General features: G+C 41.6%; 1 protein-coding gene across 1 annotated transcript in view; it reads left to right on the forward strand.

The window, feature by feature from the left end:
• Positions 1-1,323: 1,323 nt before the first annotated feature.
• Positions 1,324-12,700, forward strand: part of NUP107 (nucleoporin 107) — a 46,221-nt gene continuing 34,844 nt past the window's right edge. The window contains exons 1-6 of the mRNA XM_079774376.1: positions 1,324-1,458; positions 3,123-3,214; positions 3,718-3,804; positions 4,437-4,552; positions 7,910-8,054; positions 10,380-10,483. Of these exons, the coding sequence (XP_079630502.1) occupies positions 1,451-1,458; positions 3,123-3,214; positions 3,718-3,804; positions 4,437-4,552; positions 7,910-8,054; positions 10,380-10,483 (552 nt within the window). The 5' untranslated portion in view covers positions 1,324-1,450. The remainder of the gene's footprint in view (positions 1,459-3,122; positions 3,215-3,717; positions 3,805-4,436; positions 4,553-7,909; positions 8,055-10,379; positions 10,484-12,700) is intronic.

Raw genomic sequence — 12,700 nt, forward strand, 5'->3', positions numbered from 1 at the left:
GGGCTCCTAGTAAAATCCCCTTTTCTTAGGTTGGCTGCAGTGAATTTCTGTCACTGAAACCAAAAACCCTCAAAATAAAACTAGTGTATACAATACGCACCACACAAGGATTTATTTCAAGTAGTTTTAAAGAAATCAAATGAACATATTTTGAAATATGTTCGGATAGTATGGTGCTTGTATCTACTAAATGTATCAAAAAATGAACCCCAGGGCACTTTTCAACAAGTGTCCTCTCTTTGCCTATGAACTGAACATTGGGCTAATCCTTTGCCCCAAACTGCTCTTCCTTTTTCACTGTGTGCCTGATAGCCAATCACTTCAAGAACATTATACGAATAAAACACACCGGAATTGCATGCCAGGAAAACCATGGCAAGAACCTGAACCCCTGGCTCACACTTCGAGTAAACTTGCCATGACACTGACAAAAATCGTGAGGGTCACAATTCACTTGGCAAAAGAGAAGAAGTGCACTTTTTGTACAGGAAAAGGAGGAGCTGGGAAGGAGAGCGGAGAAGAAAATGACCATTTCGATGACGACTGTGTGCAGCGTGCATTTGACATCTCGTTTTTAACCCTCAGAAGACCTCTAACGTAAAGGCCTTATCTCCACTCCACGGAGGAGAATGGGCGGTTGCAGGGGGCCGCGCCGGCCTTGTTTTCAGAGCGCTCAGGGTCTCTGCGGGCACAGGTCCCAAGAGGCCTCTCCGGAACGGCCTTACCGGGATGGGAGCGGAACGTCAATACCTACGACCCTTCCGCTGCTTCCCTGGGGCCAGGACACACCACGCTTACCTACGTTGCTCTTTGAAGTACTTTTATGCTTTTTAAGGCAGGTAAGCCTTTCCTCCTTCATAGGGAGACATACCAAGTAAAGAACAAGCAGCCATTATGAAAAACAATTTCAAAAACTGTAGGGGTTTACACTACAGTTCAAACAAAGTGATAGACAGAGATCCCCGAGGTGTAGGGCAGAGCCTGCACGTCTGTAGTCCAACTCCAGGCTCTCTCGCGCAGGAAATACCAGGAAAAGACTTCACGTTTTTTTCTAAGCTATCCGTGTAAGTCAAATTTCCCAGTAGGATAACCAGGCGCCTCCATCACGCCCACAAACGCCAGTCAGGCCAAGTGGCCGCCCCGCAGCGCGCTCAACCCTGCCCCAGGCTCCGCCCCTGCGTGACTAGCTCCGCCCCCCGTCCGGCTAGCCCCGCCCCCACGGACACACCTTCGCGCCTGCGCAGATCCGGCCTGAGCCTGTAGGCGGAAGTTGCCTCCGAGCTCGCAGTCGTTTCTGCCCCGCCCCCCCCGGCCCTCTCTCTTCTCCGAGGCGACACAGCCAGAACATTCTTCCGGGTCGAAGGGTTTGCTTCCGGAGAGCGGGAAGGCTGAAACGCGGTAGCTGAGCTGAAATACAATTAACAAGGTTCTGGCTGAGAAGGCTGTATCCATGGACAGGTCAGTTCTGGTGGTGACGGCTTGAGCTCGGAGGCTCGTCCCTCCTGCTTGTTGGCGGAACGAAACCAAGCAGGGCCCGGGCTGACCCCCTAGGACTCTTTCCCGGGCTGGGGGACTGCCGCTGATGGAGGAAGGCCCGCTTGGGTGGGAGAGGGATGCGGAGAAAGCTAATCGCGCGGCGGCTCTGCCGTCTGTGCTGCGCCTTTGCCGAGCACTTTTCGGCTCCTGGGTGGGCGGGGTAGACGGTGGCCCTGCGTGCGGGATGCCCAATGGCCGGCCCGAGATCGCAAAGCCACTCAATAACCGAACTAGGAATCTCATCTCAGACTTTCAGATTACAAGTTTCAGCATCAGATAGTGATTGACTTGAGTTTTCCTCTGGCCCTGACACTAAGCTAGCCGCCTTGACAAAGATGTTGTTCAAGGTTTTGGCCTTCGGGGAATTAGGTCTGTAGTGGAGGAGACAACCAAGCAGTACAAGCAGTTTCATTTCTTCTCTGTGGGAAAAGAAATGCCGCAGTTAAGTCTCCCTGTCACGGGCGGTATCGTGAAGGCCTCTCAATGGAGGTAACCTTCTAGTGGGTCTCTGAATAATAATAGTAGCCCAAGGTTGAGTGCCTTAAACACTTCAAATATGTTATTAGCTAATGTAATTTTCATAACAGCCCTGTGAGGAGAGATGCTATGATCCTCTTCTCATAGATAACACTGGACTAAAAGAGGTTAAGAAACGTGGTCAAAGTTAGGAAGCTATTAATAGAAGAACCAAGTTGCCACCTGGATGTGGGAGTCTCCAGACTCCTGGAGGCTGTTTGGTGAGTTTAAGTGTGCACCAGGTAGACCAAGGGGCCACCTCTGTAAAAGAAGCATGTACAACGGTGTGTGGATATGAAAGTGCATGCTTTATGTAGCTAAATGGTCACATGTTTATGTTTGTATGGGGGTGATGTTTGTGGCCGAATATAAGGTTGAAATTGGTCAGCTGGGGTCAGATTGTAAAAACCATGGGAGGAAATTTGGACTTGATTCTTCTGTAAGCCAGCAGTAGTTATCTGAAGGTTTTAAGTGAAGGAAAAGCTCATTCCAAGTGTTGAAATAATTGCAAAGGAGAAAATGTACTGCGTGCTAGAAAGCCAAGAAGTCTGTGCAGGTAACATTTAAGCAGGACTTTGAGGGATGAGCAGGATTTAGAACTGGAAGGGCATTGTCAACAAAAAGAGCAAAGATGAGCCCTGGCCAAGATTGCTGAGTGGTTAGAGCGTTGGCCTGTGCTCCGAAGGGGTCAATTCCCTTGGTTGCAGGTTCAGTCCTTGTGCACCGGAGGATCATGGGTTCAGTTCCAGTCAAGGGCACCTACCTCGGTTGCAGGTTCAATCCCTGGCCCCGGTTGGGGCATGTGTGGGAGGCAACCAATCAATGTGTCTTTCACACATCAGTGTTTCTCTCTTCCCGCTCCCTTCCTCCCTTCCACTCTCTAAAAATCAGTGGGGGAAAAATATATCCTCAGGTGAGAATTAACAACAACAAAAAGCAAAGACGTAGCTACTGCGATGATTTGTATACCTTGACTGACTCAAGATCCTTGGCTCCAATCGTGATGATAAAGTTCTGTGCAAATGCTACATTCTCATTTCATTCACATGAGCTTGATTATGCTGTTTTAGGAGTGGCTTTGGAGAGATGCCATCCCCTGTGATCCGGGAGGCAGAGGTGACGCGGACTGCACGGAAACAGAGTGCTCAAAAAAGAGTTTTAAGTATCCTTTGCATTTTAAGTATCATTATAAAAATTGCAGCATGTTTGGGATCAGGATATAGAATTTTCTTATCATGAGAGGTATTAAACACTAGCTGTAATAATAAAATGCTGCAGAAATTAGTTTTTTGACTCCTCAGATATGTTATTTGGTAAATATGCTGAAATTCAGTGATATTAAGATTTATGTCTCCCTGAAAATAAGGATATTCCATTTTACTGCTAACTGTCATATTGTGGTTAGCTTCTGCTGAGATTAGATATCTTTTTTTTTAATTTGAAATGTGACTAAGAACTCTTAGTTCAGTGTGCAATAATCTAAGACTGATATCTGAGAACTTAAATGGTAGAGAGAATTATTTACTCTTTGCGTAGAAAACATGATAGACATAAATCCCTTGTCCTTGAAAAATGTATTCATGTATTTTGTATAGTGTAAACATGGTTAATTCTAACTTTAATGGTGTATTTTGTACATGGAAAATTTTTCTTAACTTCCTATAGTTCGGGCATCCCAAGATGAAAATTTTGCCAATACCACTCCAAGAAACCAGGTTACCCCTCGAACTCCCAGCTCATTTCGACCGCCTTGTAAGATTTTCTGCTTATAAAGTATTTAATTGTAGTGGTAGTAGTAGTAGCTAACACTTATGATACACATAAATTATATTTGGTTGAAATATCAATAATTAAGAACAAATAATGATTGCAGTTGCTATTTGTAACTCTGTTTTACATAAATACACAATAACTATGATGTAGGTATTATTTCTATTTTGCCACAACTGAAAGTGAGACTTGGAGAAGTTAATTAATGCTGATAACATAGCCAAGTAAGTATGTAAGTAATAGAACCAAAATTCAAATAATGATCTGCTTAATCCAAAGGTCATGCCCTCTACACTGTACTGCCTCTTCAGTGTGCTATTTTATAAAATTAGTATATGAAGAATCCATTGACTCATTAGTGTTCTTTTTTATTGCTCAGTTATGCTATAATGAAAGCATCTCTGTTTGCAGTAAAATTTTTCTTGATGGGCTCAATATTACCAAAATAAGTTAAATTCTTCATATGGAAATGAATATGTAAAGTATTTATTTGGTTATAATTGAAGTAATTGAAAACTGAATATTATTTGTTCTTTATTGTTTGTTTGCTTGTTCTGTTTTCATGATCAATGCTTATGCACTCTGGATTCTTTTTACTAACTTCTTGTTTGTAGTTACTCCACCAAACCGAAGCTTTCTCAGGCAGCCAGATGTTTCCTGCATTCTTGGAACGGGAGGGAGGTCTCCCCGGTTTACACAGTCTTCAGGGTTATTGGGAAATCTATCTATGGTATGTTGAAAAATAAGACTGAAATTTTCTCCCTTTCATTAAAAATATGATATGATGCTCTTTAGGAATCACTATGGTACAGTATTTAAAATAGCAGAAGAAATGTCATATAAACTGTGATATGGAATGACTTGTCCTAGTTTAAAATACTACAGAAAAAGAAAGAATTGTATCTCACTAGGAAGAAAGATAAAAACAGAAGAGTTTTGTTGGGAGAGTAGAGGACTTAGTAGGCACATTTAATTCCAAAAACGAGATAAAAACAATTCTTCTGTATTTGGCTCTGTGCTTATTAAAAAGGCACAAATTTTACATACACTTGAAATTGTCTAAATTTGGTGTTTTCTGAAGAGCAGTTTTGCTTGTTAAACCTGTCTTTGACTTAGAAGGTTAACTTGATCTTTAAAATGTTTATTATAGTCTTGTGGATTTATAGAGTGTAACAATGATCTGGTCTTTGAACAATTTACTCTGCTTATGAAACTGGTTTATTTTGGCAAGATTTAGCTTGTTGTGACCCAGATGGAGTGTCTCAGTTGGTTGAGCATCGTCTTGTGCACCAAAAGGTTGCTGGTTGATTCACAGTGAGGGCACATACCTGGGTTGTGTGTTTGATCCCCAGTTGGGGCACATTCAGGGGTTGGGGGGCAGCCAGTAGATGTTTTTCTCTCATGTCAATGTTTCCCCGCCTGCCCCCCTTCCTCTCTCTAAGCATTTCCTCAGGTGAGGATTTAAAAAAAAACATGAGTGAATTGATTGCCTCTGTATTTAAGCAAAAGATGACTTTTATTATTTACTGGCTTCAGAGCTGCAATATTAATAGTAAAATTGTTACTCTCTTAAAGGCAAGGGTAGAATAAGGTGTGTATTGATTATTATAAAATGTTTAGGAATTATTGTGCAGTTAAACGTATTTTCTTGATTTGTTTTGCCAGTTGTAATATTGGCTATAAGAGGTGGCCTTGTGTATGTAGGTTGCCTGAAGGAAGTAAAATTTCTACATTAATTTTACCATATATCTGCTTACCAAGATTTCATTGCGGAGCAAACTATTTTTCTGAATGCAAAATGTCATTGCTGTGTAAGATTTCACTTATCTTTACACTAATGATGATAAATACCCAGAAGGGAGTGAACTATTAATCAGTCTCTAATAACTAAAACTGCGTTCTCCTCAGCCCATAGTTACTATCTCATGAATATATAGGGTTTCACCACCCATCTTTAGCATTTTCCTTGGGAGACTGATTTAAAGGTATAGTTTCATTGTTGCTTATGCCTGGATTTTAAATAAAGGTGAATTTTTAAAAACTTTTTTATGGACATGGCCAGTGTGACTCAGTTGGTAGGAGCATCATCCTGTACACTGAAAGGTCTCGGGTTCAATCTCAATCCCGGTCCAGGTGAGTGCAGGAGGCAATCAGTAGATGTTTTTCTCTCACATTGGTGTTTCTCTCTCTCTAAAAATCAATGGAAATGTCCTGAGGCGAGGATTAAAAAAACAACTTTATTATGGATCTTTTAAAATATATCCAAAAATAGAATCCTCCTATTAAATAAAGAGGGAATATGCAAATTGATCGTCACACCATAACAAGATGGTTGCACCCACAGCAGAGGTGGGGATCCTGTAACACAAGATGGCTGCGCCCATAGCAGAGGCCAAATTCCTTTAATGAGCCTTAATGAGCAATCAGCAGGGACCTGAGGTTGCCTGGCACTGGGCCAGGGCAGGGGACCTGAGGCTGCGCCCCCCACCCAGCAGGGCTTAATGGGGGTGGGGTTGGCTGGGTCTGGATCTCACGTGATTTTGAGGTGCATGCGGGTGGGCGGGGACTTGACTCTGGGTCCCGGGGTGTGCCCTAGACTGACAGGAGGAAGATTTTCATATACATTTTACTAATTTTCTTTCATCTCTGACACTTCTATTATAGAGAAAGGGCAAATAGCAATATTAAAATATTTCCTCTAATTAATTCCTTTTTAATGTGCACAAATTTCGTACACCGGGTCACTAGTAGTAGTAGCATAAGCCCCCATGTGCTCATTCCTCAGTTTCAACAGTTAACAATATATGGCTGATCTTGTTTCATCTATACCCATGACATTTCCCCTATATTACTTTACAACTCTCAAATTTCATAACCATTGTCCTGTGCACTGAAAGGGTGTTGTGACCTGACTGGGAATTTCATTCATAAATACTTCAGTACATACCTTTGAGACAGAGGGACACTTTCTGTAACATAAGCACAGTACATACAGGTCATACATCATTGTATTGTGCTTCACAGATACTGCATTTTTTTTTACAAATTGAAGGCAAGACCCTCCACCAGCAAAAAATTATGACTCACTGAAAGCACAGATGATGATTAGCATTTTTTAGCAATAAAGTATTTTTTGTTAAGGTATGTGCATTATTTTTTAGACATACTGCTATTGAACACTTAATAGACTATGGTATAGTGTAAACATGATTTATATATACTGAGAAACCCCAAAATTTATGTGACTTACTGTATTGTAGTAGTCTGGAACTAAACCTACAGTATCTCTAATATTTAAACCTCCCCCAAACATATAGAGACTAATTCCTTTATCATTTCACATATCTACTTTATATTTTTATTATATATTCATTAAGTGTTCACATTTACTCAGTTGTGTCAATTTTTTTTTAAGTTGTTTGGTTCAAATTAGGAACCAAACAAGTTCACCATATTGCATTTGCTTGATATGTCTTTTAAATCTCTTAAGTTTCTCCCTCATTTTTTTTTTTGTTTGTTTCAGAGAGGAAGGGACAGGGAGAAAGAGATAGAAACATCAATGATGAGAGAGAATCATTGAACGGCTGCCTCCTGCACACCCCACACTGGGAACTGAGCCAGCAACCCAGGCATGTGCTCTGACTGGGAATTGAACCTTGACCTCCTGATTCATAGGTCGACGCTCAACCACTGAGCCATGCTGGCTGGGCATCTCGCTCATCTTTTTTTAAAATTACCATTTATTTGTTGAAGAAGCTGGGTCATTTGTCCAGTACAATTTCCCCAAAGTGAAAAATTAATGTGAACTTAGAGCGGTAGGAATTCCTTACTTACTTACTTATATTAGCTTAAATATTACAAGATGTAGTCTCTATTGGCTTTTTTTTTTTTTTTTTCTTAAGCCAGAGTAGTACAAAGAAGAAAGCAATTTTAAAAAGCCACACTTTCCTTAACAAAATAGCCCCCATGGCTATCTTTTGAAAATGGAAAATATACATAATGTTTTAAAAAACGTAACAGTATTAATGTCTTTATTCACTCAATGACAATAACTCCATTCCTTTTTTATATCTTCCTTTTTTATAAGGTAACTAATCTGGACGACAGTAATTGGACCGCTGCATTTTCAGCACAGCGTTCAGGGCTCTTCACAAACATAGAGCCCCATGGTGTAACAGAGGACGTAACTCTCAGTGCTGTGATGTTACGTGAGGATGATCCTGGAGAAGCTGGTAAATGGCTTTGAGCTTTGTTTTTAACAGTGGGTAGCTTGTCACTTTACTAAGGTCAAGAAAGCTATTCCCTCCTGTTCCTGAATGTCATCATTAAATACTTTTTTTGTTGAGCTAATTGGCTCTGATAATGGCTAAGCCAATTGATGTAGTAGCTCTAGAAGTTTGAGAACTTCACCTTAGTTCTCAGTTGGAGCAGCATCTTGCCATTTTATCCTTCAGCATAAAGAGCAGCCTGTTAGCTTATTAGTAGACAGTTTTCTGATATTTTTATTCTTTTCTTATTTGTACTGTTGAAAGAGCTTCTCTTTTTCTTTAGGTTTAGTTTTATCTAACACTGCTGACATGTCTTGCTTTTACCTGGATGTTGATGTTTTTTCAAATAGTATTGAGACCTTTCTAGTTTTGTGTTGTGTGTTTTTTTTAATATATATTATTGATTTTTTACAGAGAGGAAGGGAGAAGGATAGAGAGTTAGAAACATTGATGAGAGAGAAACACCAATCAGCTGCCTCCTACACACCTCCTACTGGGGATGTGCCCTTAAACAAGGTACATGCCCTTGACCGGAATCGAACCTGGGACCTTTCAGTCTGCAGGCCAACGCTCTATCCACTGAGCCAAACCGGTTAGGGTGAGACCTTTCTAGTTTTAGGTTAGTTATTACCATTCCCTTTTGGGGAAAATTTTTGCTTTTAGTGTCTCTGTATCTACACATTATCCTATAAGTTCTTTGCAATTTTATCATCATAAGCCAGCATGCAAATGCTATATATTTTTGGAGATTAACTTCTTATTAGGTATATGGTTCATAACTATTTTATTCCACTCCATAGGTTGCCTTTTTATTTTATTAACTAGAGGCCCGGTGCATGAAATTCGTGTATGGGGGCGGGGGAGCGGTCCCTCAGCCCAGCCTGCACCCTCTCCAATCCAGGTCCCCTTGGGGGATGTCCGACTGCCAGTTTAGGCCCGATCCCCAGGACATTGGCCATCCCTCTCACAATCTTGGACCACTGGCTCCTAATCACTCACCTGCCTGCCTGCCTGCCTGCCTGCCTGGTCGCCCCTAAGTGTCTCTGCGTGCCAGCCTGATCGCCCCTAACTGTCCCCCGCTGATGGCCAGGTTGCCCTCAACTGCCCCCTTCTTGCCCCCCGCCGACATGGTCACCCCTTACTGTGCCCCCTGCCGGCCTGCTTGCTCCCAACTGCCCCCGTCTGCCGGCCTGGTCGCCCCTAACTGCCCCCCCTGCCGGCCTGGTTGTCTCTTACTGCCCGCCATTCTGGTCTGGTTGCCCCTCACGGTCCCCCTGCCAGCCTGGTCGCCCCACACAGCCTGCTGTTCAGTTGTTTGGTCGTTCCTCACTAACCCCTCTGCAGGCCTGGTCACCCCATGCAGCCTGCTTGTCCAGTTGTTTGGTTGTCCCTCACTAACCCCCACTGCCGACTGGTCGTAGGCAGCCATCTTGTAAGGGTGTGAGGGTTAATTTGCATATTACCTCTTTATTATATAGGATTGTTTCTTCTGTTGTGCAGAACTTTTTTTTTTTTTTTTTTTTTTGTGCAGAACTTTTTAGTTTGATATAGTCTCACTTGATTTTTGCTTTTGTTGCTTGTGCTTTTGGTGTCATACCCAAAAAATTACTTCCAAGACTAATGACAAGAAGCTTTTTCTCTATATTTTTTTCCAGAAGTTGTACGTTTTCAGGTCTTATGTTTAAATCTTTAATTTATTTTTAATCATTTGTATGAGTGGTGTAGAATAGGGGTCCAATATTATTTTTCTGCATGTGGATATCCAGTTTTCCCAATACCATTTATTGAAAAGACTGTTCTTTTCCCATTGAGTATTCTTGGCTCCTTTGTCAAATATTAGTTGATTATATATGTGGGAGTTTATTTCTGGAGTCTATTCTGTTCCATTGGTCTGTGTGTCTGTTTTTATGCCAGTACCATACTGTTTTGATTACTCTAGCCTTGTAGAATAGTTTGAAATCAGGAAGTGTGATGCCTCCAGCTTTGTTCTTCTTTGTTAGGGTTGTTTTGACTATTCTGAGTTTTTTAGTTTTACAAGATGAAAAGAGTTCTGTGAATGGGTGGTGATGATAGTAGCACATCAGTGTGAATGAACTTAGTGCCACTGAACTATACACTTAAAAATGGTTATGATGGTAAATTTTATGTGTATTTTACCACAATTATAATTTTTTAAAACATATTGCAATAAAAAAAGACTCATAGCTATGTTTTTAAGTTTTCAAACAATTACCTAGAAGTATGTCATTTAATGTTTTTTTTATTCCTTTTCTTTTTAATGTGTTCTAGCATCCATGAGTATGTTTTCTGATTTCCTGCAGTCTTTTTTGAAGCACTCTTCAACTACAGTTTTTGACCTTGTAGAAGAATATGAAAACATTTGTAGTGTTCAGGTATGTTAATTCACTCCATTGTTGGTCAAACTTCAGTATGCTAGTTTTTGTTTTGTATTTTTGTTTTTTGAACAGCATCAGCTTGTGTATTTCTATATGGTATTTAAAGGAGATGTCTTAGGTATACCACGGCAGGGGTGGCATAGTTGGCACATCAGCCCAAGTAGCTCTGCTTTTTACATACTGAGGGTCCATATACAATTTATTTTGGAGACAAAAGGATTCTGTTGCTTCAAGAAAGGAAAATCTAAAATAAAGAAAGAACTCTTAGCCCTAGCTAGTTTGGCTCAGTGGACAGAGCAATCAGCGAAGGGACATAGGTTCGATTCTGGTCAAAGGCACGTACTTTAGTTGCAGGCTCGATCCCTGGCAACCAGTCAATGTGTTTTTCTCACATTGATGTTTCTCTCTGTGTGTGTCTCCCTCTCCCTTCCACTCTATCTGAAAATCAATGGAAAAAATATCCTCAGGTGATGATTAACAAAAAGAAAATAATAAAATAAAATATATAAAGAACTCTTAAAATGCAATAATAAGAAAATGAGCAATCCAATTAAAAAATAGACAAAACATGTTAATAGACACCTCACCAGAGAACATATACAGGTGGCAAATAGCGTATCGAAAGATATCCACCATTAGATGTCACTAGGAAATTGCAAATTAAAACAATTAGATGGCACAGTACTATTGGTATGGCAAGAATCCAAAATGCTAACAACTACCAGATGATGGCAAGGATGTGAAGCAGCAGGAACTCTCATTCATTGATAGTGGGAATGCAAAATGGTACAGTCACTTTAGAAGACAGTTTCTTACAAATCTAAGCATACTGTTAGCATACGATCCAACGTTCATACTCTGGTATTTACTCAAATAAGTTACAAATTTATATTTACACAAAAACCTGGATATAGATGTTTGTAGCAGCTTTATTCATAAGTAGAGGCCCGGTGCATGACATTCGTGCACTTGGGGGGGCATCACCTGAGCCTGGCCTGAGCCCTCTCACAGATTGGGACCCCTCAGCGCTACCATGGAGGTGGGAGAGGCTCCCGCCACCACTGCTGTGCTTGCCAGCTGTGAGCCCAGCTTCTGGCTGAGCGGCGCTCCCCCTGTGGGAGCGCACTGACCACTAGGGGGCAGCTCCTGTGTTGAGCATCTGCCCCCTGGTGGTCAGTGCTCGTCATAGTGACTGGTCGTTCCGCTGTTTGGTCCATTTGCATTTTAGGGTTTTATTATATAGGATTGGCTTAATTTGGAATCAACCAAGATGCCATTCAGGATGTTAGGGATAGGGAACCTTTTTTCTGCCAAGGGCTAATTGGATGTTTATAACATCATTCACTTAATATAAATTCACTTAATATAAATTTATGCTGCTATGAAAACTCCTAGATTTATTGAATTTTGATTCCCACCTGCAGTCGCCTTGGTAAGGCCAGACCAAATACTTTCACGGGCCTTATACGGTCCATAGCAGGCTGGACATTCCCCACCCCTGCAGTAGGTGAATGGATAAATCAACTGTGGTACATCCAGACAATAGAGTAGTATTCAGTGTTAAAAGCCTATCATGCCATAAAGAGACAAGAGCGTTGGGGGGATTGAGAAAAAGAAAACTCAGGGACACTGACGGACAACAGTGGTGATTGCTGAGGGTAGGGGTTGAGGGGAGGTGGAGGATGGTATCCTATATAATAAAAGGCTCATATGCAAATGGACTGAATGGTGGAACGACTGGTTGCTATGACACGCACTGACTACCAGAGGGCAGATGCTCAACGCAGGAAGCTGGGCTCATGGCTGGCGAGTGCAGCGGCAGTGGCAGGAGCCTCTCCTGCCTCTGCGGCAGCACTAAGGATGTCCAACTGACATCCGTGGAGAGCGGGCTTAAGCCGTCAGTCAGACATCCCCTGAGGGCTCCCAGACTGTGAGAGTGTGCAGGCCAGCCTGAGGGGACCGCCCTTCTCAAGTGCACGAATTTCGTGTACCGGGCCTCTAGTAGAGGAAATAAATGGTAATGGAAGGAGACTTGCTGGTGAACACACAATATAGTGAACAGATGATATATTGTGGAATTGTGCACCTGAAACCTGTATAATTTTGTTAACCAGTGTCACCCCAATAAATTCAATGAAAAGGAAAAAAAGAATTTATTGAATGAGAGTATAGATAACACTTTTATTAAAAACTGGCCTTAAGACAGAAGTAACA

Source organism: Cnephaeus nilssonii (assembly GCF_951640355.1).
Source record: "Cnephaeus nilssonii genome assembly, chromosome: 6".
Taxonomy (NCBI): Eukaryota; Metazoa; Chordata; class Mammalia; order Chiroptera; family Vespertilionidae; genus Cnephaeus; species Cnephaeus nilssonii.